This window comes from Crocuta crocuta, unplaced genomic scaffold (genome assembly GCF_008692635.1).
Source record: "Crocuta crocuta isolate KB4526 unplaced genomic scaffold, BGI_CrCroc_1.0 scaffold138, whole genome shotgun sequence".
Taxonomy (NCBI): domain Eukaryota; kingdom Metazoa; phylum Chordata; class Mammalia; order Carnivora; family Hyaenidae; genus Crocuta; species Crocuta crocuta.
This window is the reverse complement of record NW_027532585.1, coordinates 660,277-683,129: the sequence shown is the minus strand read 5'-3', so window position 1 is coordinate 683,129 and position 22,853 is coordinate 660,277. Positions and strand designations below refer to the sequence as shown.

The window sequence follows — 22,853 nt, the reverse complement described above, 5'->3', positions numbered from 1 at the left end:
TTTCAGCTTTATCAAACAGGGAGGGCCTGTGATTGCCTTAATCTCCAAGTATTACAGAAGAGAAGCAAACTTTAAAATAGATCAAGGAAAAGAAAAAAGGGATGATGAAACTGTGTCTTAAATTTGGGAGTCAGAAACCAACTGACAATCATTATTATTGAGTTGGAAGGAATCTTAATCCACTTTTATTTGTGAACCTGAGGTAATGCAGAAAGATGGTTAGCAGTTTCTACCATAATGAAATGGTTCTGACCTGCTCTTGAGAAAAGCTAAAAAGGAAAAACACAATGATTTTTGAGGGGACAGTCGATAAGTATTTGCTTTTCTCTGAACTACCACTGCCTTTCGCTTTGAGTCTGACTCAAAACAGTGACAAATTCAGTATGTTTGTCCATAAGCAACACATCTGTCTGTCCGATCAGTCGGGTGTAATTCGACTTAAAATGAAATAATGAAATGCTGACTGACAATCGGAGGTGCAGGAGCTATAACGCCTGGTTGTCCTACGAACCCTAAATGTCTAGGAAGCCTGGGTGACCTCGGGGTGCTTGGCGTAGGAGTTAGGTGGGTCCCGACTGCCACGTGTTCGTCAGATTCTAAGTTATCACCATATGTAAGAAGTGCCTACTCCAAAATAGCTTTTCTAGGAGATGCCAAAATACAACGAAACATGAACCAGTTTTTCTTCTTTGGAAGTAAAAACCCTGATTTGGGGAGGGAGAGAACGCACATCCTAGAACAGAAGAAATTACTGCATTTCTTTGTTCCTTTTGCCTTCCTATTTGATTTTTCCATTTACTCCCTGCCCCTCCCCTAGCCTATTGCCCTTTTCTGATTTTTCTCCAAGCTTACACTGCAGGTGACTAGACAGAAAATGCATGATTCTTAACTGTGCACTGGGTGCCTCCTCTGGTGAGTTGTGAGGACTTAGGAGTCAGTGAGGCACAGCGGGGGGGCATCTAGCAACTCTGGTCCCAGGAAAAAACCCAACTGGGCAGTCGGTGCCACCCACCACGAGAGCACGACTCATGCCTGGTAGATGAAGGCCCGGTGGGACGCAGGGAGGGCGAGAAAGGTGGCTGCAAACTGAGCGAGGTCTAGACAAGGGAGGTGACTAGAACCGTGGATTTTTCTGGAGGCAGGAATCAGAGCAAACAGGCAAATGCAGATGAAAGCCTGTGGCATAGTCTGCGGGACGTCGCATGCTAATTTGCCTTGCGATCAATCGCCAACCCAGCAATGCCCAGCAATGCAAGGGGGCTGTCCTCAGCGTGCTGTGTTACTCTAATCCTCAGGAAGACTCAAGAAGGTAGGTTCTATTATCTTTATTCTGAAGGTCAGGAGCCTGAGGCCAAGAAGATGATGAAATCGCCCGAGGGCACACAATTCCGGGCTGATGATGGAGCCAGGACCGGAGCCAGGACCCAAGTGCAGGAAGTGTGACCCCAGGGTGTATGTGCAGTGTCTGTGCCTGTCACCAGTGCACAGAGGGCCCAAACGGGGAACGCTGAGAGATACAACATGGCCAGGCAGGGTGGGACTGCATGTGCAGGAGGTAGAGACAGAAAAGGAGAAGCACCAAAGAGGGAGGGAGGGAGGGAGGGAGGAAGGAAAAGAAAAGTATTGTCACGAAGCCTACTCCAGCCTGCTGGCCTCCGAGGCCATTCTCCAGCTTTGTTCAGCCCAACTGGCCAGTGTTTCTATCTTCTTGACCTAAACTGAGCGATCTGGCACTGTGACAGCTGTAACCGAAATGGAAGGCGGTACCAGCCCCCACAGCAGGAGACGGGTTAGTAAGCAGCAGACGCACAGGAGGTTTCTGCATTTATTTCCAGAAGTGAGAGTGCTGTGTGTGTGCACGTGTGGTACCTCCCCGGCTGACACACACGCATGCGCACACAGCACACACATTCTACAATAGATAAAAAAGCTACCTGGACCCTCCAAAGAGTCAAAGCCACACACGTGGAACCTGAACACAACACCCAGATTTCTGGCAGAGCTCTGCTGCAAACGTACCTGCTTCCGGGTCCTGGTTGAAACGGCAGTACTTTGAGTTCTCGAGTGAAGGCAGGCACTGTTCAATGGGCACCCAAATGTACGTCTCAGGACACAACAAATCAGAAGGTCTATACTGACCCTAAGGAGAAGTGAAGGAAAAAGAACACAGGCTTTACAAACACAGTAACTTCCTGGTTACAAGGCTCCAGAGTTCCAGGAAAGGTTTTCATCACAAATTTAAACAAAGTCAACCAGAAACAGCTTTACTGTAAATACTAGCTGCTTTCAGTCACTGCTTTCCCAGCTCAAGAATGCACATATGATTCCAAAGCTTTCTACAAGTAATGCATCACTACTTGTGATGCCTATATTGATTTGGAAGATTCGAGTTTCTACTTTGTTTTCAAATGTTTGATATATGATTCTTGCTGACTGACTGCAAAGAATACCCAGTTTCAAAATCAACGTGAAAGGTCTTTTCGTATGAAAGCATTATAATTTATATATGGAGCAAACTCATTTTCAAAAATGGAATTTCAGAAGTTTTTAATTTGTAGATTCAGTTGATAACACTCATATCATTCTAATGTACTAAACAGTACTGTTTTGTCAAGAAGCTTTCATGAAATATCTAAACTGATAAATGTAAATACAGAGAAGTTTAAAACACATTACAGAAATTTTAGAAAAACACCTATGATGATAATTCTCTAGTTTCTTCAAAAACGCCATTTTGCAGGAATGTTTTATATATTTATAGCCCAAAGATGTACCCCAAGTCTAAAACGAGGACTACACACTAGATGCTGGAGAAAGAAAAAATCATTTGCCCACAGGTACAAATTATGTGAAATCATTTAGTGAAAAAATTCAGGAGTATCAAAGTTAATTAAAAATTCCAAATATCTCTTCCCTAAAATTTCAAAATTCAAAACTCATTATAGAGGTTAAAATCCAGTGCAGGGATTCCCAATTCTTTTTGGTACAACCCACAGTGAGAAATACACTTTGCATCAAAACCTAGAAAACATAAATGCAAATACGGAACTAGAAACAAACTTTTTACTACAGAACACGTATGTGTTATGTAATCTTTTATTTCCTGACCTACTCCATTTTGTTTTTTAATGATGCTCCTGAACCATAAAAGTGCTTTTAGGAACAGCAAGTGGGTCACAACATCAGAGTTTGAAAAACTCTTATCGAATGCAAAACGCTTTACAAAGAATACTGCTCTTATGGGCTCCGCGCCGTTGCGTACCTTTGTATCAGACCGGCACTCTGTAACCGGCAGGCTACGTGCAGGTCAGTGTGCGAAGCCCCGCTAACATGTGCAAGAAACACCACACCCCCTCGTATTTGAAGCACTCAGAAGTCCGCAAGCTAACAGGGAAGACCGTACAGAGAGAAAGTATGTGCAAACTAGTTCCTTCTTGAGAAGCTGGGAGAGAGTTCCAGAAGGATATGGAGTTTTACTGGGGATTTAACAGACTGACTGGAGTTAAGTCCAGGGCAGTATGAAAAGGAATGAGAACAATCTAGATGAAGGCAACAGTAAAAACAAAGACGCAGAGTTGCAAGATCACCCTAAGGAACGAGAAATAGCGAGGTCCTGCAGAAATGGAAAGGCAGGTTGGGAGCAGATTCTGGGAGGCCTCAGAATTCACGTTTTGAACTCTATTCTAGGTGAAATGGGAAGGCCTGCTGGCGAAGAGAGAAAGCAGGACAGGAGGAAGACCAGAACTCAGGACTCTGACCCTGCTTTTCCCAGACGGCTCCCGGCAGTGCTGATGCCGCAGCGCTCCGGCACAGGCAAGGTCACCCACAGGGGCAGCTCTCCACAGGGACCACAGAGTCATCCACCATAAAAACTCACAACACAGGGTTATTTAGAGATGAATTAATAATTAGTAGGTGTCATAAAGCCCGATGTTCAATGCTATGTTATTAAAAGCAATGTCCTTCTCTCTATTAATTCAGAAAGTGTTTTATTGGTGGAGAACGGCGGCATGATGTGACACTGTCCATATTAACATATCGGAAAAACCAGCGGCCTAAAGCAAGGGGTCTATATCTTTTTTATTTTCCTTTTGGGTTAGAGACCATTTTGAAAATCTGATGAGGGGAAAAAAGCTATGAATAAAAGCTAAACATAGAAGACTTTTACAGAAAAAAAGAGAGTAAATTTTCTTCACCTTGTAGTATACAAAGATTTCTTAGCACACAAAAAGCATTAACCATTAAAAAAACAACACTGGTGGGGCGCCTGGGTGGCTTAGTCGGTTAAGCGTCTGACTTTCGCTTAGGTCATGATTTCGCAGTTCGTGGGTTCAAGCCCTGCATCAGGCTCTGTGCTGACTGCCAGCTCAGAGCCTGGCGCTGCTTCGGAGTCTGTGTCTCCCTCTCTCTCTGACCCTCCCCTGCTCACGCTGTCTCTCTCTCTCTCTCCTAGAAATAAATTTTAAAAAAAAAGCACAAAAAAACCCCACAACATTGGTGAGTGCTAGACTTCATGAAAATTATATACTGCATTAAAAAGTTAAGAAAATAAACAGGAACAGGGCACCTGGGTGTCTCAGTCAGCTGAGCATCTGACTTTGGGCTCAAGTTATGATCTCACGGTTGGTGAGTTCGAGCCCCGCGTCAGGCTCTGTGCTGACAGCTTGGAGCCTGGAACCTGCTTGGGATTCTGTGTCTCCCCCTCTCTCTCCCCCAACGCCACTCATGCTCTGTCTCTGTCTCTCAAAAATAAATATTAAAACATTTTTTTTAAAAGAAGAAAACAGGCAAGCCAAAGACTAAGAGAAAATAGTAACAGAACATATTTGTACCTAAAACAGATCAAAAATTTGAGAACTCAAGAATAAAAAATCCATTTTTAAAAAGGTACCAAATATGTACGAATATATATGAATACCTAGTAAGTACCTGAAAATATACTATCAGTTACCAGAAATGCAATTAAAAGCATAATAACATACTACTGCATAAACACGAGAATGGCTAAAATTAATAGGACTGAGTAACAAGTTTTGGCAAGGAACTGGACTACATAGAACTTGGATACTGTTGGTTTAAAATGGTAGAACCATTTGGGAAAATATCTTCTTGGACATGTATCATTTGTGAATATGTCCAGGATAACTTCCTTGAATTGGAATTGATGGGTGTAAGGGTTTTTATGTTTTATAGCACAGAACTATTTTCCACTGAAGTTGTGCCATTTTACATTTCTATCAGCAACATATGTATACAAGTGCTAATTTCCCCAAATCCTTACCAACACAGCCTGTAATCAAAACTTTCAATCTCTGCCAATCTGACAAATGGCATTTCATTGTGGTTTGAATTTGCATTACATAGCTTTCCCTAAGTTATGAAGGATTTGTACTTCCTTTTCCATAAATTGGCTCCCTCGGTTGTTAGATTTCTGGTCTTATTATTTGAAAAACTCTTTATATATTGAAGAAATTCACCCTTAGTTTGCAAAATATGTTGTACTTCCCTAGTTTATCTGTCTCTGTATGGCATTTTCTTTCACCATATGGAAATCTGATAAGTGGTCAAATATATCATTTGTTAAAACAGTCTTAGTTTTACAATATAATTTTAAAAAGTCACTGTCACTCAAATATTATAAAAACATTTACATGTTTTTTTCTAGTACTTTTATGGCTTCATAATTTTACATTCACATTTATGCTCCATCTGGAATTTATTTTGGTGTAAGGTATAAGAAAAGGATCTAACCTAATTTCTTTCAGATGTTTACCAAGTGGCCTCAACATCATTTTAGAACCGTTGTTTCCCCCGCTGATTTAAATGCCTTTCTGAAACCTCACTAAATTTCCATATATATTTAGATCTCTTTCAGCACTTCCTATTTATTTTGATACACTGACCTGTCTATTCATGCGCCAGTGCCATACAGTTTTAACTATTAAAGCTTGATATTATATTTTAATCTCTAGTAGATCTAACCATCCCCCTAGGATTACTCTTCATGTGCAGAATTTCCTGGCTCTTCTTGCTTAATTTTTCTAGAGTTCTGTACTTAGGGGGCAGGGTGCCTGACTGGTTCAGTCAGTAGAGTGTGTCACTCTTGATATTGGGGTGGTTAGTTCAAGCCCCATGTTGGGTACCGTAGAGATTACTTAATCTCAGTTGGTTAAGCATCCGACTTCAGCTCAGGTCATGATCCCACAGTTTGTGGGTTCAAGCCCCACATCGGGCTCTGTGCTGACAGCCCAGAGCTTGGGGCCTGCTTTGGATTCTATGTCTCCTCTTTTCTCTCTGCCCCTGCCCTGTCATGCTCTCTGTTTCTCAATAATAAATAAATGTTTAAAAAAATTAATAAAAATAAAATCTTAAAAATAAATAGAATAAAATTCTGTACTTAGTACAAAAATATTACCAATATGAACAAGGAAACAGTAATAAAAATGTTATGGTGTATCTTGTCCATTGTGATGGAGGGACACAGAAGCAGAGAATCCCAAGAATGTCTAGTGAAAAGAAAAAAGATGCAGATTCATCCACAGACACCTGAACCCAATGTCTGGCTTTAACAAGGACCCTGACATTCAAAAACAGTCACTGAACAAGAAATGAATCCTCACTATGTGGCAGACACTGGGTGCTGGCAATAGAATGATGAACCAAGGAATGCCTCTAGATAATTCACAGTCTCCTGGTAGTGATGGACCTGGACAAAGATGAAGTGCAAGGAAGCATACAGCAAGGATGACTGCCTACCGTGCTTCAAAGTTTCTAAAATTTCACAATGTTCTTTTCAGGCAATACTTGCTCATAACAGTGGGTCAGATATTTTCTTTTTACCTCTTTAAATACTTCATTTATCTCACTGAAGAGTCACCAATGTATATACGTTTTGACTTCTGCTCATCATCTGAAGTCAAGTGTTTAGATTAGGTTAAGGCATCATGTTTCTCCAAAGTATAGGCTTCTCTCAGTGCTTTGTATCAGATAATCTCTCAAGCAACCAAAGAATACAAAGAGTTTTATGAAATAAACCACTTTGAAATGTTATGCTTTCTAACATTTCTAACATTAGCTGGTTGAGAGTTAGGGGAGGGAAGTGCTTAAAGCTCAACTGAAAGTCACCATCATACAAATGAAAAACGCAAAGGCCTGAAATCTACCCCGCCTTTGCAGCTAGTGTGAGAAAATGAGAAATGTCTGTGTTAAGAATGTAATTACTTAAGGATTTGGACATACTTCCCTGTAGTCAGAAGAAAAAATATTTAATCAGCCCCTAAGTACATTCATTCATACTGGAACAATGAGGCGAAAGTAGATTAATCCTTTCCTTAGGGTGCCGACTCTTTGTAAATAAGAAGAAATCAGAGTTACCGCAGATTTCTCAAGTACTCAAAATTCTGAAAATGTAATTGGTCTGACAGGGCTTATCTGATCATTTTTCTGAGCATTCTTGCAATCTGATTTGCAATTTCAGCAGAGGAGCCCCAGAATCACCACACCCCACCTCAAAACCACTGTCCAACAAGAACAGGGCCCCAGGAAATGTTCTAGGAGGGGAGGCTCTGGATGACCCCCTTCAGGAAGCCTGGGAAAGGTAAAAGCTATCTTCTAAAAAGCCTACATTTAGAGGAGGGAAGGCCCAGTCCTCCTTATTAATTACACATTCCTGGCAGGGATGACCACTCCAGGCAAAGTCCTCAAAGGGAAATAAGTTCAGCAACCGCTGATCTACAGCTTCACCAACAGAAATCACTTCTGCAGCTGTTTACAAATGGTTTTAGACTGGACAACAAAAAGGAAAACAAAGCAAACTAAGTGCCTCTACGTTTTGAGTTGTCACAGAAGAGTGAATGTTTTGCTTGGAGTGCTTAGCAATAATCAATATTCAGTTCAATGATTTTATTCAATGATTTCATTTCATTTAAAGAAAACCATGTAGATTATTCATAAAACCCAAATTATGCTCATACAACCTCACCAAAAGAGGGGAAAAAATTAGGATATGGTCATAATATTTCAGTCAACTTTATCAGGCTGTCATAGATCGAAATTCAAGGAAATTCCAAAGTTAAATCTAAAACAGGGGTGGGGGGAAAATACACTTCCTGTGCTACTTCTATTAAAAATAACTGCTTCTTCTGGAAGAAGAGACTTTCAATTTTTGGTTTTGGTCAATGGAATGAACAGGTATTCTTTTCACTTATATGCTTTAGACCATAATTTGAAGGACATTATCTTATCGATCTAGTTTTTCTACCCTGTAGATGACTCACAAAATAAACTATATGGAGACTATCTTAGTGTTGCAAAATGTATTAATCAAAATTCGACCTAAGAATTACATTCATTTTGTTAACCAGAAGTTAAAAATATCTTGCTATCATTTTTTACCAAATAAGAGTAACACAGGTATATAAAGTGCACATAAAAAGGGGTAAGTATCTGGAAAAGTCTAATTTCACAATCATTAACAATTTCAGCAAGGCTACTTTAAAATAGATGAACATCCTTTATCGTTAATGAAAACATAGCCAACAACATTAAGACTTTCCCTTAAGTTAACGTATAACTAGTTAAAAACCTGGATCCTTTTTTTAAAATGTTTTATTTATTTTGAGAGGGAGAGAGCAGGAGAGAGAAAGAGAACCCCAAGTAAGCTATGCGACGTCAGTGCAGAGCCCGACGTGGGGCTCCGACTCACGAACTGCAAGATCATGATCTGAGCCAAAACCCAAGAGTCGGGAGCTTAACCAATGGAGCCACCCAGGCACCCCTAAAAACCTGGCTCTTTAAAGGTAAAAGCTGGGGCACCTGGGTGGCTTAGTCGGTTAAGCGTCCGACTTTTGNACATTAAAAATAAATAAATAAATAAATAAATAAATAAATAAATAAATAAATAAAGGTAAAAGCTACATTAAGTAGATGGAGGAAGGACAAAAAATGGTTCTAGGGAGCCCTGGCAATCAATTGTTTTCTGTCATTTTTTTTGACATGCAATTCACATACCACAAAATTTACCTTTTTAAAGCGTACATACAGTTCATGGTGCTTCATATATTGTGCAACCAACACCACTATCTAATCCCGTAACATTTTTATCATTCTAAAAAAAAACCTTATATCCATTAGCAGTCCCTTCCTATCCCCTCTCTCCCTAAGCCCCTGGCAATCCATTTTAAAATGGAGTATTTGTTTACATTGCCGCACTTCCTACTAGAGGCAGAGTAAAACCCAGAGCCGCAGCACAACCTACAAGGCCCTAAGTGATGTGAACCATGTTACCTTTCTGGCTTGTCTTCCATGATGTTTTCCATCTTTTCATTCCACCCCGGCTATACTGGCTTCCTTGCTGCTCCCTGCACACATCAAGCCTGCTCCCAGCTCAGGGCTCCTGGCTGTTCTCTCTGCTGCTCTCATGGATATTCCCAAGACTGTCATCCACTTTAAGGTTTTGCTCCAGTGCCACCTCCTCAATGAAGCCCACCTATCCCTACTATTTTTCTTTCATAGGACTTAACCACGTTTAACACTCTTCTTAATTTACTTACTTATTAGATCCATAGGAAACTCCGTGCTAGGTCAGGAGTGTTAGTCTGACTTTTTCACTGACATATCCCAAAGCCTACTCATCAGCTGACTGTTGGATGAACAATGAATACAGGACACTCGGCCCATGCTTTTTCTACTTCCTTCTCTAAACACAGACATCACTTTAAATACGGTCTTTCTACACAGAGGAATCGACCAGTGTCTGCTGAACTTGTATTTAGTATGCAGCTTTACAGCATTTTTACTGTATAGAATCTGTTCCCAACCTCTGGGAGTTCTGTGCATTAGCTGAATACTAAAAGCACATTATCACGACAGGATCTAGAAGAGTTACTGAAATCTAACAGGCATCGTCATACTCAAGAACATTAGAAACTACTAGTTCATGTCAATTGAGTTTTTTCCCCTTGAAGCTGAAAATATTTCTTTCCTGACTTTACTGACATACACTTTCTTTTAAAGAAATGCATAGCTTATTAAGTTTCATTTCAGGAAAAGGAGGGGGAAACACAACCCGAGAAAAGGCCTCCTCATCTGTGCAGAGTTCGGCAGTGCCACTCTGGTGACGACAAGAACGTGAATGACAAGTTCCCCCAGCGTGTAAGCACAGTCTTCGTGATGATTCTGCACATCCCGGGAGCTACATCTCGGAACTAATGACAAAGGTAATGAAACAGATGCTATTTCTATTGTGCAGATAAAACAGTCAGGTCATGTAACGGTAGTGAGGAACTCAGACCCAGACTCTTGATCCCTTTCTCTTTCAATACCTAAATGTTAAAATAGTCACAACTTTTAAAAGTATTTTCTCTTTTTTCATGTTTATTTTTGAGACAGAGAGAGAGAGAGAGAGACAGAGCATGGATGCAGGATGGGCAGAGAGAGGGAGACACAGAATCTGAAGCAGGCTCCAGGCTCCGAGCTGTCAGCACAGAACCCGACGTGGGGCTTGATCTCATGAACTGTGAGATCACAAACTGAGCTGAAGTTGGACGCTTAACCGACTGAGCCACCCAAGCGCCCCAAAGGTATTTTCAAAATAACTTCCCCAAACCTTAAAATCACAACTGAGTCTAATATGAACAGGACTCTGCTCGTCATCAAGGATGGAAAGATGGAACGGGCCTCGTACGTACTCATGATCAGCCAGGGCAGAGGGATGCCATGTGCTCTCCTGACTTTTGTAGCCAGGGGCAAACACGGGGTGGTGGGCACAAGGTGCCGAGGAAGCACGAAAGAGCTGCAATGTGGCTGTGGCAGTTGGCAGAGCAACAAGGACTGTAAACAAACTGCTGGTCAAACACAGGCTGAGACTACCAGCTTTCTCAGCAGTGTCTTCGGAAGAGGCCCCTCCCGCAGTGTGTCCAAGCCTGAATAGTACCGTGTTTGGGAAAAAAAAAGTCAGGGGCTTACCGAAAGCAAAAATAGACCCAAGACCCACATGGCTGTCTCCTTCCTGAGCTCCCACATATGTGTCCGTCAAAACTTCACCAAAGAGGCAATGTGATGAGAGACCGTTATGTGGTCCTGTGTCTGTGGTTTGTGGACACTTCGAAATCAAGGTCTCTTCAGCTTTACATTCAAATTGTTAGGGAGTTAGAAAGATGAATTCCATCTTTTCTCTGAACAAATGACAGTTTCCATAAATTCAAATTTATTACCAGCACAGATCTTTCTTAATATGGAACGACATATTCGAAGTAAGAGCTCATGTATGGACCCTAATGTAACGTGGTATTTATTATCTAGAGAAATAGTATGAAACTGACAGCTTCAAAATAACATTCTGGTTTCTTCTATCTTATTACATCTTAGATTCCCACAGAAGCGCTTCTTACAACTCAATATACAAATGATCAAAAACAAAAGCTTATTACCGACCACCCCTTTTAAATAAATGCAGAGTATTAAAAGGTCTAACTCTTTGATTATAGCCAACTCCAGAAATGCATTATTTTAATTTTAAAGGGCTCCAAAAGCTTTTCCACTTGGCCTTTATAAGAAGACACATATGAACCGCTATGCATTCAGGACTACATGCTTGCAATCTGACATATAAGAATTCTCTTTGAACATGACATTTGTCTTTGGAGGAGTTTGAACAACATGCAAATGAGAAGTTATTTCTTTAATTAAAGTTAAAGGATTTGAGGCTGTTATTTTCCTCAGGAAAATAAAAATCAGAGAAAAGTAAAGAAATGCTTTCATAGGATATTCACCCAAGTTAGCATTCTTGGCTTTTAATTGGAAACATCTGGGGATGGGTTTGGCAGATTGCAATAAAATTGAAGTTACCAATTCACACCCTGCCATTTTGAGGGTATTTTGTTTTTACAGTTTTCAAATTAAAACCAAACGGACTTTCCTTTGAACTCTGGTCCTGAAGCAAAGATCTTTATGAGATTTCACTCTCAAGAATACTTTATAAATATTTTGAAAAAATATGAAGGATTTTGCAAGTATTTGAGAAAAGGATAAACCAGTGAAGTTTACTTTAAAGTTCAAGTTAAATTAAAATGTAAGGACACTAAAAAGGCAGTATTATTTAAATACACACACACACACACACACACACACCCACACACACACACAAAAAGAGAGAGAGAGAGAGAGAGAGAGAGAGAGAGAGAGAGAGAGAGAGAGTAAACCCTAGCAGCAATGAACAAAGAAGAAAGATGTTACCAGACACTTAAGTCTTTTATATCAGGTAAAATTGATATCAGTATCCTTCTTTTTTACAATAAACCTATTGATTTTACTAAAACCAATTGCCTAAAGAGAAGCTCTAACACTACATAAACAAAAATAGCTCAAAATAATCCATTAGAGTGGGCTGTACCTACACAGAAAGCGAGTAAGAACAAGGGCTTATTAAATCCAGTCTTCTCCCTGAAAGACAACACCAATGCGATCCCATCCACAAAGTACTACAGCAGACCCCTTGCTCCCTGATTTCATTACATAAACAGAGATTGACTTTATCAGTCCCCAAGGGAGTGCTTGAGAAGTAACTCTAGCTGCTCTGTTTTCAGAAACTGTGTTTGGATTGTGCCACGCTCAGTTGGCGAGGTGAGCAGAGACCAGTGAAGACAAAGGGCCTAAACATCTGAATCCATTTGTGTTCCCCAAATTCTGAAAGCCAACAGATGTACTCCATGTGCTGCTGGGCTAAGCTTTGAAAATTTAAAAATACATATTTTTCCCACTGACAAACAGAAAGTGATGGTATTCTGTGTTTCTTTAATTAAAATCCAAGGGTTTGCAAAGGCTCCAGGACTTACTTTAAAGCTTCCTTAAGACTGGGCTATTTATTTTACTATTAGCAAATAATAGAGAATAAAGATTCTAATTCAGTTTTAATCACAATCTTTGCTTTTATTTCAGAAACCCTGGGTTAATCTTTTTTTTCTTCTAGAAAATACAAAGAGAGCTTGTGAAGAAAAGATTCAGGGAGTCAACTTACAGTCCAAATTTAATTTCAAACTGAAGGGTCATAAGTTGAAAAGGATGAAGAAGAAAAGAGAATGAAAGACGAAGACAGAGAAAATAACATAAGAGAAAATGAAAAAGTGAAAGCCAAAGCTGCTTTAATTTCTGCTAAAGATTAAATATTCATGTGAATACCGTGGACGTGTGTGTATATTAAATTTGGCCTTCACCACACTAGGAGGAAGGATCAGGACAGGCAGACGTTTGCTTTGTCAGGTTTCAGGCTGTTTGTTCCTTGAGAAGTGGCACTGACAGTCACTGGCTCTGTCCCTACCGCAGGCGGAGTCGTCCTCACCTGGACCACAGTGAGAGGGCTGATTTCAAGTTCTCCTGCTTTGAATCCATTCTCTCACTGCCAACAGAGAGAACTGACTGTGGAAATGCCCCACGGAAGGCCCCTTACTGGCACTCCAAAATGTATAGCAAAGTAGGATAATTCTTTTTAAAGTAAAAAAAAAAAAGTCATAGACCTTTATAAGATAGTATTGTAATGTTAGTTAGAGCTGATAAGAAATCATGTAAGATAAAAAGCTACTACAAATTCATGAATGCTTTTAAATGAGTATGGATTGTACTAATAACAACGGGTCCTATGTGGGTTTGCACAAGGACAGTACTATACTCACGTGTGTATCAGTCAACACCCATAATGTGTATACGGACGCACAGACTTCTTGCTCCCTGGGTTAGAGACACCACGCACCGAGTGAATGGCTCAAGATCTGCTCTCAGCCCACTTCCTTACCTGGCTGGGCACACTCGCCGCGGGGCACTCACGTCTAGGCACCAGGAGGACTATTCACTTGGGTCTAAACGCCTCCAGGGACCGAAGCGCTGCCTACTTACTCTTTCTCTGCCAAGCTCTCCTTGGACTCTGCTTCACCTCACCACCTACTGCTCTCACCCCTGGACAGAATCAGCCCCTGTGCTCTCTCTTCTGCAAGTCAACGGATTATTACGAAATGCCTACCATCTGCCAGGCTCTATGGTAAGGTCTCGGGCGTGCCATGGTGAATACCACCACCCACGGGTTTCAGTTCTCAAGGAACTCCTGGTCTACAAGCGGAGAGGACTTTAAGAAAATAATTGCACAGAAACATGTCGTTACAAAGCGTGGCAAACACTGAAGAAAAAGCACATCAGAGTACAGCAGGGAGAACCTAATTTAGATGGGGAGTATCAGCGCTTGTGTCTTTAGTGGGTATCTAGGTTTGTACAGAGACTTTTCTAGAACTTAATACAATCCACTAGAGTTGTCTGTTTACATGCTGTTTCTCTTACTTCTGCAACCCCCCACATTCCCCTCCCCAACCCAACTTGGGAGCCTCCGGACAGCTGGGAATACATCATTTCTTTGTATTCTTTGTGCTTCGGCAGAACTCCTTGTATGGACTGAGTTCTCAATAAATACAGATTGAATATTCATTGAATTAAACTGAATGTGTCAAATTGTATTTCTTAAAATAGCAATCAGATAATTTTAAAACTACAAGAGCTGGTAGACCTCCCTAGTCAGTATCCAGGTTCATTTTAATATTTAAAAAGGGAAAGGGGACTGAGAAGTTAAGTGAATTAAGGCCACTGACTGGTAAAGCCAAGATTAGAAGCTTAATATTCTTTTTTTCTGTTAAAATTCCCAAGCTAAAGCCAGACCAAAGTATGAACACCTAAGGTGTGTCAGCAAAGTCCTATGTTCCTGTTTATGAAGATTTGCCTAACTAATCACAATCATTTAGGGTCTGGACCCATTAGAAACATACAACCAGCATTAGTTTTTCAACATTCTTTAAGTTGCTATGCCTTGAGTTAAACAAACGCTAACAGCAGTTCACCACAATACACGGCTTTAATAATGTCAGTAAGCTGTAGCTGATTGATCATGTCTCTAACTGAAGCTATTACTTTTTCCAGTAAACATTTTTCAATGCCTGAAAACCTTAATCGTAAAAGTCTGTTTAATTACACCCCTGAGGGAAATAAGAAGTTAGCTATAACCTCATATTTATCCCCAGGGTGTGATCTTTGGTAATCATTCCTTTTTTTCTGCCTGATGGAAAATTCATCACAAGTGACTTAAACGCCTCAAGTCTAAGGATAACCTTTCGCCTCTCCACTGTAGCAGTAGGAGGGCTGGGAGAATTTACATCCTGTCCCCTTGGATGTCATCCGTATTCTGTGTGTCTGTGCAAGGAAGGACCTGGTAGAAGGTTAATGTGACAGCTGAAGTCCCCACACTTCAGCAAGCTCAAAACGTATCTGGTAGATTACTTTCCCCTTTCCTAAATGATCAGTTATGGAATTATGATGAATGCAACCACTTTTAACTTAAACAATTATTGACGGGGTGAGCAAATCAAGTCCAGTCACAGAACTCTAGATAAATTATTGTGAATAATTTCTTACGCTACAAACACCGACAACTTGAGAACCCTGACATCTTCATTTCTTCCAAGACATCCAGCCTAAAATACCACACTGGTCCGAAGTCAACCATGTCGCTAGAATGAAATTTATAGTGATACAGCTCCTCAGGATCATAGTAATCATTAATGTCCCTATAAATGTTATAATTTTATCCATTTTTTAGCCCATTACAAAACCATCTATGCACCAAATACAAAAAAAATCTTTATGATGTATTAAGAATTTTTCATATTTTCATGCCTGATCCGAAAGTGTTATTTAGAACTCAATTTTATTTTATTGTTAGTTTTAAATTTTTTGTGTGTGTTTATTCACTTTTGAAAAAGAGGGAGAGACAGAGCACAGGTGAGGGAGGGGCAGAGAGAGAGGGAAACACAGAATCTAAAGCAGGCCCCAGGCTCTGAGCTGTCAGCACAGAGCCGGATGTGGGGCTCAAACCTATGAACCATGAGATCATGACCTGAGCCGAAGTTGGACACTTAACCGACTGAGCCATCCAGGCGCCCCTAGAACTCAATTTTCAAATATATGCATATAAAAGCAAAGTATTCAATGGTTAACCATTAAAAAAAAATTCCCCTAAGATGGCATCTTTCACTTTATACAAAAAAATACATTATCCTAAAATTTTTAAGGAGCCAATCATCACCTTTCTATCCAGTAACATTTGGTATAATCAAAACAGTATAATCATCTTGTCAGTTTACTGTGTCAGAACTCTCTGGGAATAGTATAAATAAAAATTAAAGCTGAAATCTACAACTTCCAGATGTGGGAAAGTACAATTTTGACAAGTTACTATTAGAGCCTGAAATCATGGAATCAGCATAGGTTTGAGCCTGGAAGTGTGAAGCTCTGAGGATGTTCAGAAGCCATCAATCCACAGGCAGGCTGGAGGCTTCTGGGGACGCAGCACCTGAGTAACACAACGTGGAACACAGCACAGACTCCAGCAATGAGTCTTCTGTATCAGTAAGTGCTGACAGGTCTAAAAATACATAAGGTGTTTCAATCCACCACAGTTATCCTTTCTGATGTTCAAACTGGCCATAGTTGGGCCAGTAGGAGTCAACTTCAGTTGGCCCCTGAGAACTTCTGGTAGAACTCTAGTTGCTAATGCTAACTTCCATGCCCAATAATTTCATTTCATCCTCACGTAAATTGTTTATTCAAGCTTTTACTATCCTCAGACGTCACTGTGTATTTCTGGGCTATAGATTTGACAATCTATTACTAAATGAATTAAGTTTTTATCCAATTATTTAATTGCAGTTTTGGGAAATAGTATAGTCTCTGAGTTTCCTTCCCATAATAACAGCATGAGGCACTTACAAGATGAATGCAAAAAATCACACAAGACAGAATTAACTGTAATCTTTCCAAAGCACTTTTAGTAAAATATCTACCCTTAACTGAAAGGCATATAAAAAACGTCCCCAAACTAAAACAAATGCATTAGGGAAAAGGAAATTGATTATATTTTCAGATCAAATTTGGGTAAAAGAACTAAGTAAATTTTTTTCTATAAAACTTGAAGTCACTAGTTTTTAGTAAAAATTATGTCTACATATATAATTAAATTGGTATTACTAAAAACTATAACAATAAGCTAATACTTACTGAATGGGCACTGTGGGCAGGGCACTCACTATACCCACCGCCCTACACGCACTGCCTCATTAATCCTTACAATCATCCTATAAAGAGTAGTGATTATTATTCCCATTTTATAGATAGAGACATTGAGGCTTAGAAAGTTGGTACACGCAAAAAGGCATGTAACCAAGATTTGAACTTAGCTCTTGGTCTTTGGAACCTTGACCTTAACTCTGCTTTCTCCTAATGAAATGGTAATTAATGTTTAAGTTCTATTTAAAAATATATTTATAGTCCAACTTTCAATAGTTATTTCATTAACCAAATGCATACATGTAAATATTTGTTTGCAAACAAATGGAATTATGGAATATGTTTAAAAAATTCTACTGTTCAGGAGCACCTCGGAAACTCAGTCAGTTAAGCATCCGACCTCGGCTCAGGTCATGCATGATCTTATGGTTCGTGAGTTCAAGCCCCGCATGGGGCTCTCTGCTGTCAGCACAGACCCGCTTCAGATCCTCTGTAACCCCCCTTCCTGCCATTCCCCAACTCGTGTGCACATGCACTCTCTCTTTCAAAAAATAAATAAATATTTTTTAAGAATTACAAAACTAACCCCTACTGGTCATAGGAGATTGTGAAAGAGGCTCTGTCCCTGGGTCAAAGGTTGCGGGCACAGGGTATCCAAGCGTCTACAACCCCACCGATTACTCACGAACAGCAAAGGGGAAAAAGCAGTCCCACGACAGATGGACCTGTGACGCCCTGAGACTGGCCCAGCACCCCCTCAGCAGTGCTGTGACTAAACAGCTTTACCTGAATAGAATTATAAGAAATAATCACAGATTCAAATTAAGAGACATTTATGAGACACTGAAATCTTCAAAAATGTCAGGGCTGTGAAAACAGCAACAACAAAAAAAGCAAAGTTACAGTTCTAGATTGAATGATGCTTAAAAAAAACCCAGGGGCGCTGGGGTGGCTGGGTCGGTTAAGCATCCGACTCTTGGTTTCAGCTCAGGTTTGGGAGTCTGAGTCCCGCATCGGGCTCTGTGGCTTTTAATTTTCTCCCTCTCTCTCTTTGCCCCTCCCCTGCTCACCCATGCACACACGTGGGTGTGCGTGCGCTCTCTCTCTCTCTCTAAATAAACTAAAAAAAAAAAAAAAAAAAAACCCATAATTCTAAATGAAATCTAGAATCTTTAATAAGATCCCAGACTGAGGGAAAGAAAATAAAGAGTATTATTGGGACAAGTGGGAAATGTGAATATTAATTTCACATCTGATTGTATTGTTGTAAGAATATTAAATTTCTTGAGCATGATCACAGCACATGGTTTACTATAAGAGCATCGTCGTCCTTAGGAAACCCCTGCTGAAATGCTTAGGATTAATGTCATGATCTCGGAAACTAACTTTAACACAGCTTAGCAGAAAAATACACTCACAGGAAAAATTATATATGAATACATACAAAGAGATGAATGTGGTAAGATGTTGATCACTGGTGGCTCTAGGTAAAGGTGTATGGGTGTTTACTGTACTACTTATCTGTGCACACTCCCACAGTATTCTGTCCCTTTCTTCTAGAACCAGCCACATTTGATCATGCAGGCTCATTTTTGCAAGTGTTTATTCTATCAAAAAGCTCTGTGCAGAAGGGGCCTAGATCTACTTCATCAGGGTCAGCGGAGCGACTTACTCACTGAAGACCCTCAAAGCGCGTCTAGTAAACATAGGCTGAATTAAATACTTGTTGGATACTACCATGTGGGTGATGATACGTGGCTTTCTACAACATTAAAAATGACTCACAACAGAAGAATTTCATGACTGATAAGCTACACTATATAATCCCTTAAACTTAGAATCATTTGAAAACATATTTGAAAAGTTAAATTTAAAAAAAAGTACACAAAGGTAATCAATCACCACTGTTTAGTACATAAACCACTATGGAATAACTTGTGGTTATTATGTCATATAGTGTACTTTTAAAATTATACAGGTGAATTATGCAGAGATTTAAAAATCTGTACCCCAAGTTATGGCACGGGGGTAAATTCATCGTTGAACTTCATGTGGAAAACTGTCCTGACAAATGGGTTTTGTGATGACAGAAAACTGTCCTGACAACTGGGTTTTGTGATGACAGAATAGCTATCAGGTGCTAGATGATGAGGATGACATGATGTGCACTCAGATGTGTGCAGACTGGATGATCAGGGCCATAAAATAGAAGTAGGGTAGTGGCATACTGCAAAGTAGGGGTCAGCAAACTACAGCCATGGGCCCAAAGTGGCCTGCTGCTCATTTACATATGGCCACAACCTAAGAATGGTTTTCACATTTTTTAGTGGTTGAAAATAAATCAAAAGAAAAATACTACTTTATGACAGATGAAAATTATATGACATCCGACTTTCAATGCCCATAAATTAAGTTTTACTAGAGCACAGCCATGCCCATTTGTTTACATATTTTTTATGGCTGCTTTTGCTACAAAGGCAGACCATATGGCCTGTAAACCTAAAATATTTACTATCCGGCCCTTTATAGAATAAATGCCAGAGACAGGAGTTTCAATATCCAGGAGACTACGAGGACCCAGAAGTATGTTTATCTTGTGATACTCATGGAGTGCTACACTTTTGTGCCCTTTTCTATATATGTCATATGCCTTAGCAAAAAGGCTTCTTAAGAAATCCTGTTGTAGTGAATTTAAGGGTGTAGGAAAGAGATAACATTCTCATTTTTCCAAAACTAAACATATAGTGACTTTCTAAAGGTGCTGTCAGAACCAAGGTTTGATCTGCGACAGAGTCTGGACTAGGGAGGGCCAGAGATGGAAACTACAGAGACTGACCTGAGCAGGTCATTTAAAGACCGTTCCAGAAACTAAAAGCAACCTAGGTAAGGAGGCAGTAAGAGCAGGACCCGACTCCGGGAGGAGACACACGGACACAGGCTGGGGTCTAACCGGGCCCAGCCCGGACTAGGAGAGGGAGGAGGATCAGTACGGCCCCGATTTAACGCCTGCACGGCCGCCATGGACGTGCACAAGCCCACGCCATACCCCGCTGCTCTCTAATCCTACGCACTCGCCCAGATCGAAGGCTTGTGACCTCTATGGCAATACTCACTGGTTACACCTATTCAATCACAGTCTGCTTCAGTTTCTTCAACTACAGACAGTACAGAAGAATTTACGGTAAAAGCCACTGCCCCCGAAGTGAACAGGACTAGTGGAGGGTTAAGTGCAAACGCCCTCACAGTGTGTATGGAGGGAAGTGCATAAATGCACGTACCTTCAACGCCGTACTCCGTACATCAGCCATTCTTTGACTTAGGACCAAGCGCTTTCTTTGGGGAGGCATCACTGTGACTTTCAGTTACTGGTTCTTTAAAATACAGTGAGAACTTAGGGGCTTAGGGAAGTGGAGAATCTTTTCAGATTTTTATGGATTTTTTCACAGGAAACACTTTTAGTTATCCACGACTAATTTGGCAGTACTTCTTTTTTTTAATCATTCATCATTGAATCTCTCTAAAGCACTCAAATTACGCTTAATGCAAATAACTACTTTTTAAAACACCATTCATTGGCTTAATTAGCATTCAATTAAATCATATCATTACAATAACAAGTAAAATTGGCATAAAAAACTGATGAAAATAGACGTGTGTGTATACTGAAGTGTAGCACGCCAGCCATAAGCATTAGAGTGCCCCGGGGTTCACAGGGTAAGTTTTGCGGAGGGAATGGAAGGCATCAACAGATAAAATGAAAAACATAACTCACAGATTTAAGGCCCTGGGCAGGGAGAAGTAACAAGACAGAGACGAGGCTATTAAACCAGGGCACAACACTGTCCTAGACACACATGTTCTTAGGTTCGGTGGGCAGAGGGTGACAGTTGAAAAGGTGCATCTGTAGAGGCGCCTGGGTGTCTCAGTCAGTTAAGCAACTGACTTCGGCTCAGGTCATGATCTCACGGTTCGGGAGTTCGAGCCCCAGGTTGGGCTCGCACTGACTGCTCAGAGCCTGGAGCCCGTTTCGGATTCTGTGTCTCTCTCTCTTTCTGCCCTTCCTCTGCTCATGTTCTATCTCTCTTTCTTTCAAAAATAAACATTTTTAAAAAGTTAAAGAAAAGGTGCATCTGCAGGAAGATTCGGTGACCCTACTTAGGGGTTGAAAGGAACAAGCGGAACAAAGCCGGACAGAGCCCATGCCGCCCTGTAGATGCCTGAGAGGATATAGTTGAAGAAGGGAAAAAAGGAACAAAAATGGCAAAAGACAATTATCTATTTTCATATTGTTTGATGTGTTCCTCATTTTTCCTGCCAGACTGTTCTCCTAAGAGAAATAAATTTTAAAAGAGAACTTTTATTTGCCTTATTACAAAGAGGCTGACATCACTGAGCTATTCCATTTTCCTTATAATCATCTCGAGAACTTGCAGACTAAGGCCAGGAAGTACTGAAAGAACAAAAGCCACCTGTAGTGCTTGAACTTGAGATTAAAATAGCCGCCAGAGATCGGTACTACTGACTCCTAAAAGGTAGTACAAAATGTACTAAGTGCCTAAATAGACCCAGAGAATGGTGGGAATGGGAAGACTAACTTACAATAAGTCTCACAAAAAGAACTGACAGCAATCAAATCAAATAAATTTTTAGTGTAAAAATTTAAGAAACAGAAAAGATTAAAACTGAAAATCAACTGGTTTATTTCTCCTGAAACAGCAAGTATCCTTTGTTAGATGCCTGTGTGTGTTTACAAATCTAATTTTAAGCAGCTTCTCGTATATGACATTCTTCTGCTCTTCACGGAGGAAAATTTCCCCAATGAAGAGACACACAATATGGGTGGATTCCTTACATTTAGCAGGGATGTGCAGAACAACTAATTCTGCAATGATGTCCCAAAAGGAAATACACAAAATGATGTCTGCTGTGCATTATTTATAACAAAAAAAGTGGGATGAACTTAAATGTACGCTCAGTAAATTATGGTCCATTATTATGACACTTGCAGTCACCTAAAATCAGGGGTACACAAAATATTTAAGGAGAATGGGAAAATGCTCATGAAACAAGTGGGAAAAAGGTAGAAAAGAAAATGGTGTATATCATCTAACAATCATGGGGGAGAAAGCAAGCCTGCATACTTACTGAAGCCTGAGGACACACAGCAAAATGTCACCAGTGACTAGCTCTGGGTGAGAGGACCACAAGCAACTTTTATTTCTAATTCTCCCTTTCATCTCTTTTCCACAAGAGGAATAATTTTTAAAATTAAAAAGAAAGGAAGGAAGGAAGGGAGGGAGGGAATAGAAATGGGAAGGGCACACGGAAGGAAGCAGGAAATAATCATTTTAAGCAAGGGGATTCTGGAACTGCACGAGCTGCTCCACTCAGTCACCTTTATAATCCTCACGGTGAGAACAAATGCCAACAGTTAAAGGAGAGTGGAGAGGTCTTCTCAGAAACATTTACATATTTTACCTGGGAAAGCATGTCTGGACTTCAAGCAAGTCCACAATATTAAATAAAATGCAGGAACCCCTCCACCTCTTGGAGCTGGTAATACAGATCATTTTCCCTTTCAAGAGGGAAACAGAAGACACACACATGCACACACGTGCACACACACACACACCCCAGCGGCCTACACTGATAGTGTTGAGAGGCTTCAGCTGGCCAAGCACACCGTCAAAAATAAGCATGAGGGGCACCTGGGTGGCTCAGTCGGTTAAGCGCCCGACTTCGGCTCAGGTCATGATCTC

At 40.4% G+C, this 22,853-nt stretch overlaps 1 protein-coding gene across 8 annotated transcripts in view; it reads right to left on the bottom strand.

Annotated features, from left to right (window-relative positions):
• The window catches only part of ATE1 (arginyltransferase 1), a 145,757-nt gene that overhangs the window by 29,589 nt on the left and 93,315 nt on the right, over positions 1 to 22,853 (bottom strand). For all 8 annotated transcript variants that reach the window (XM_077779530.1, XM_077779533.1, XM_077779534.1 and 5 more), the window contains one exon: positions 2,020 to 2,140. In XM_077779530.1, the coding sequence (XP_077635656.1) occupies positions 2,020 to 2,140 (121 nt within the window). The remainder of the gene's footprint in view (positions 1 to 2,019; positions 2,141 to 22,853) is intronic.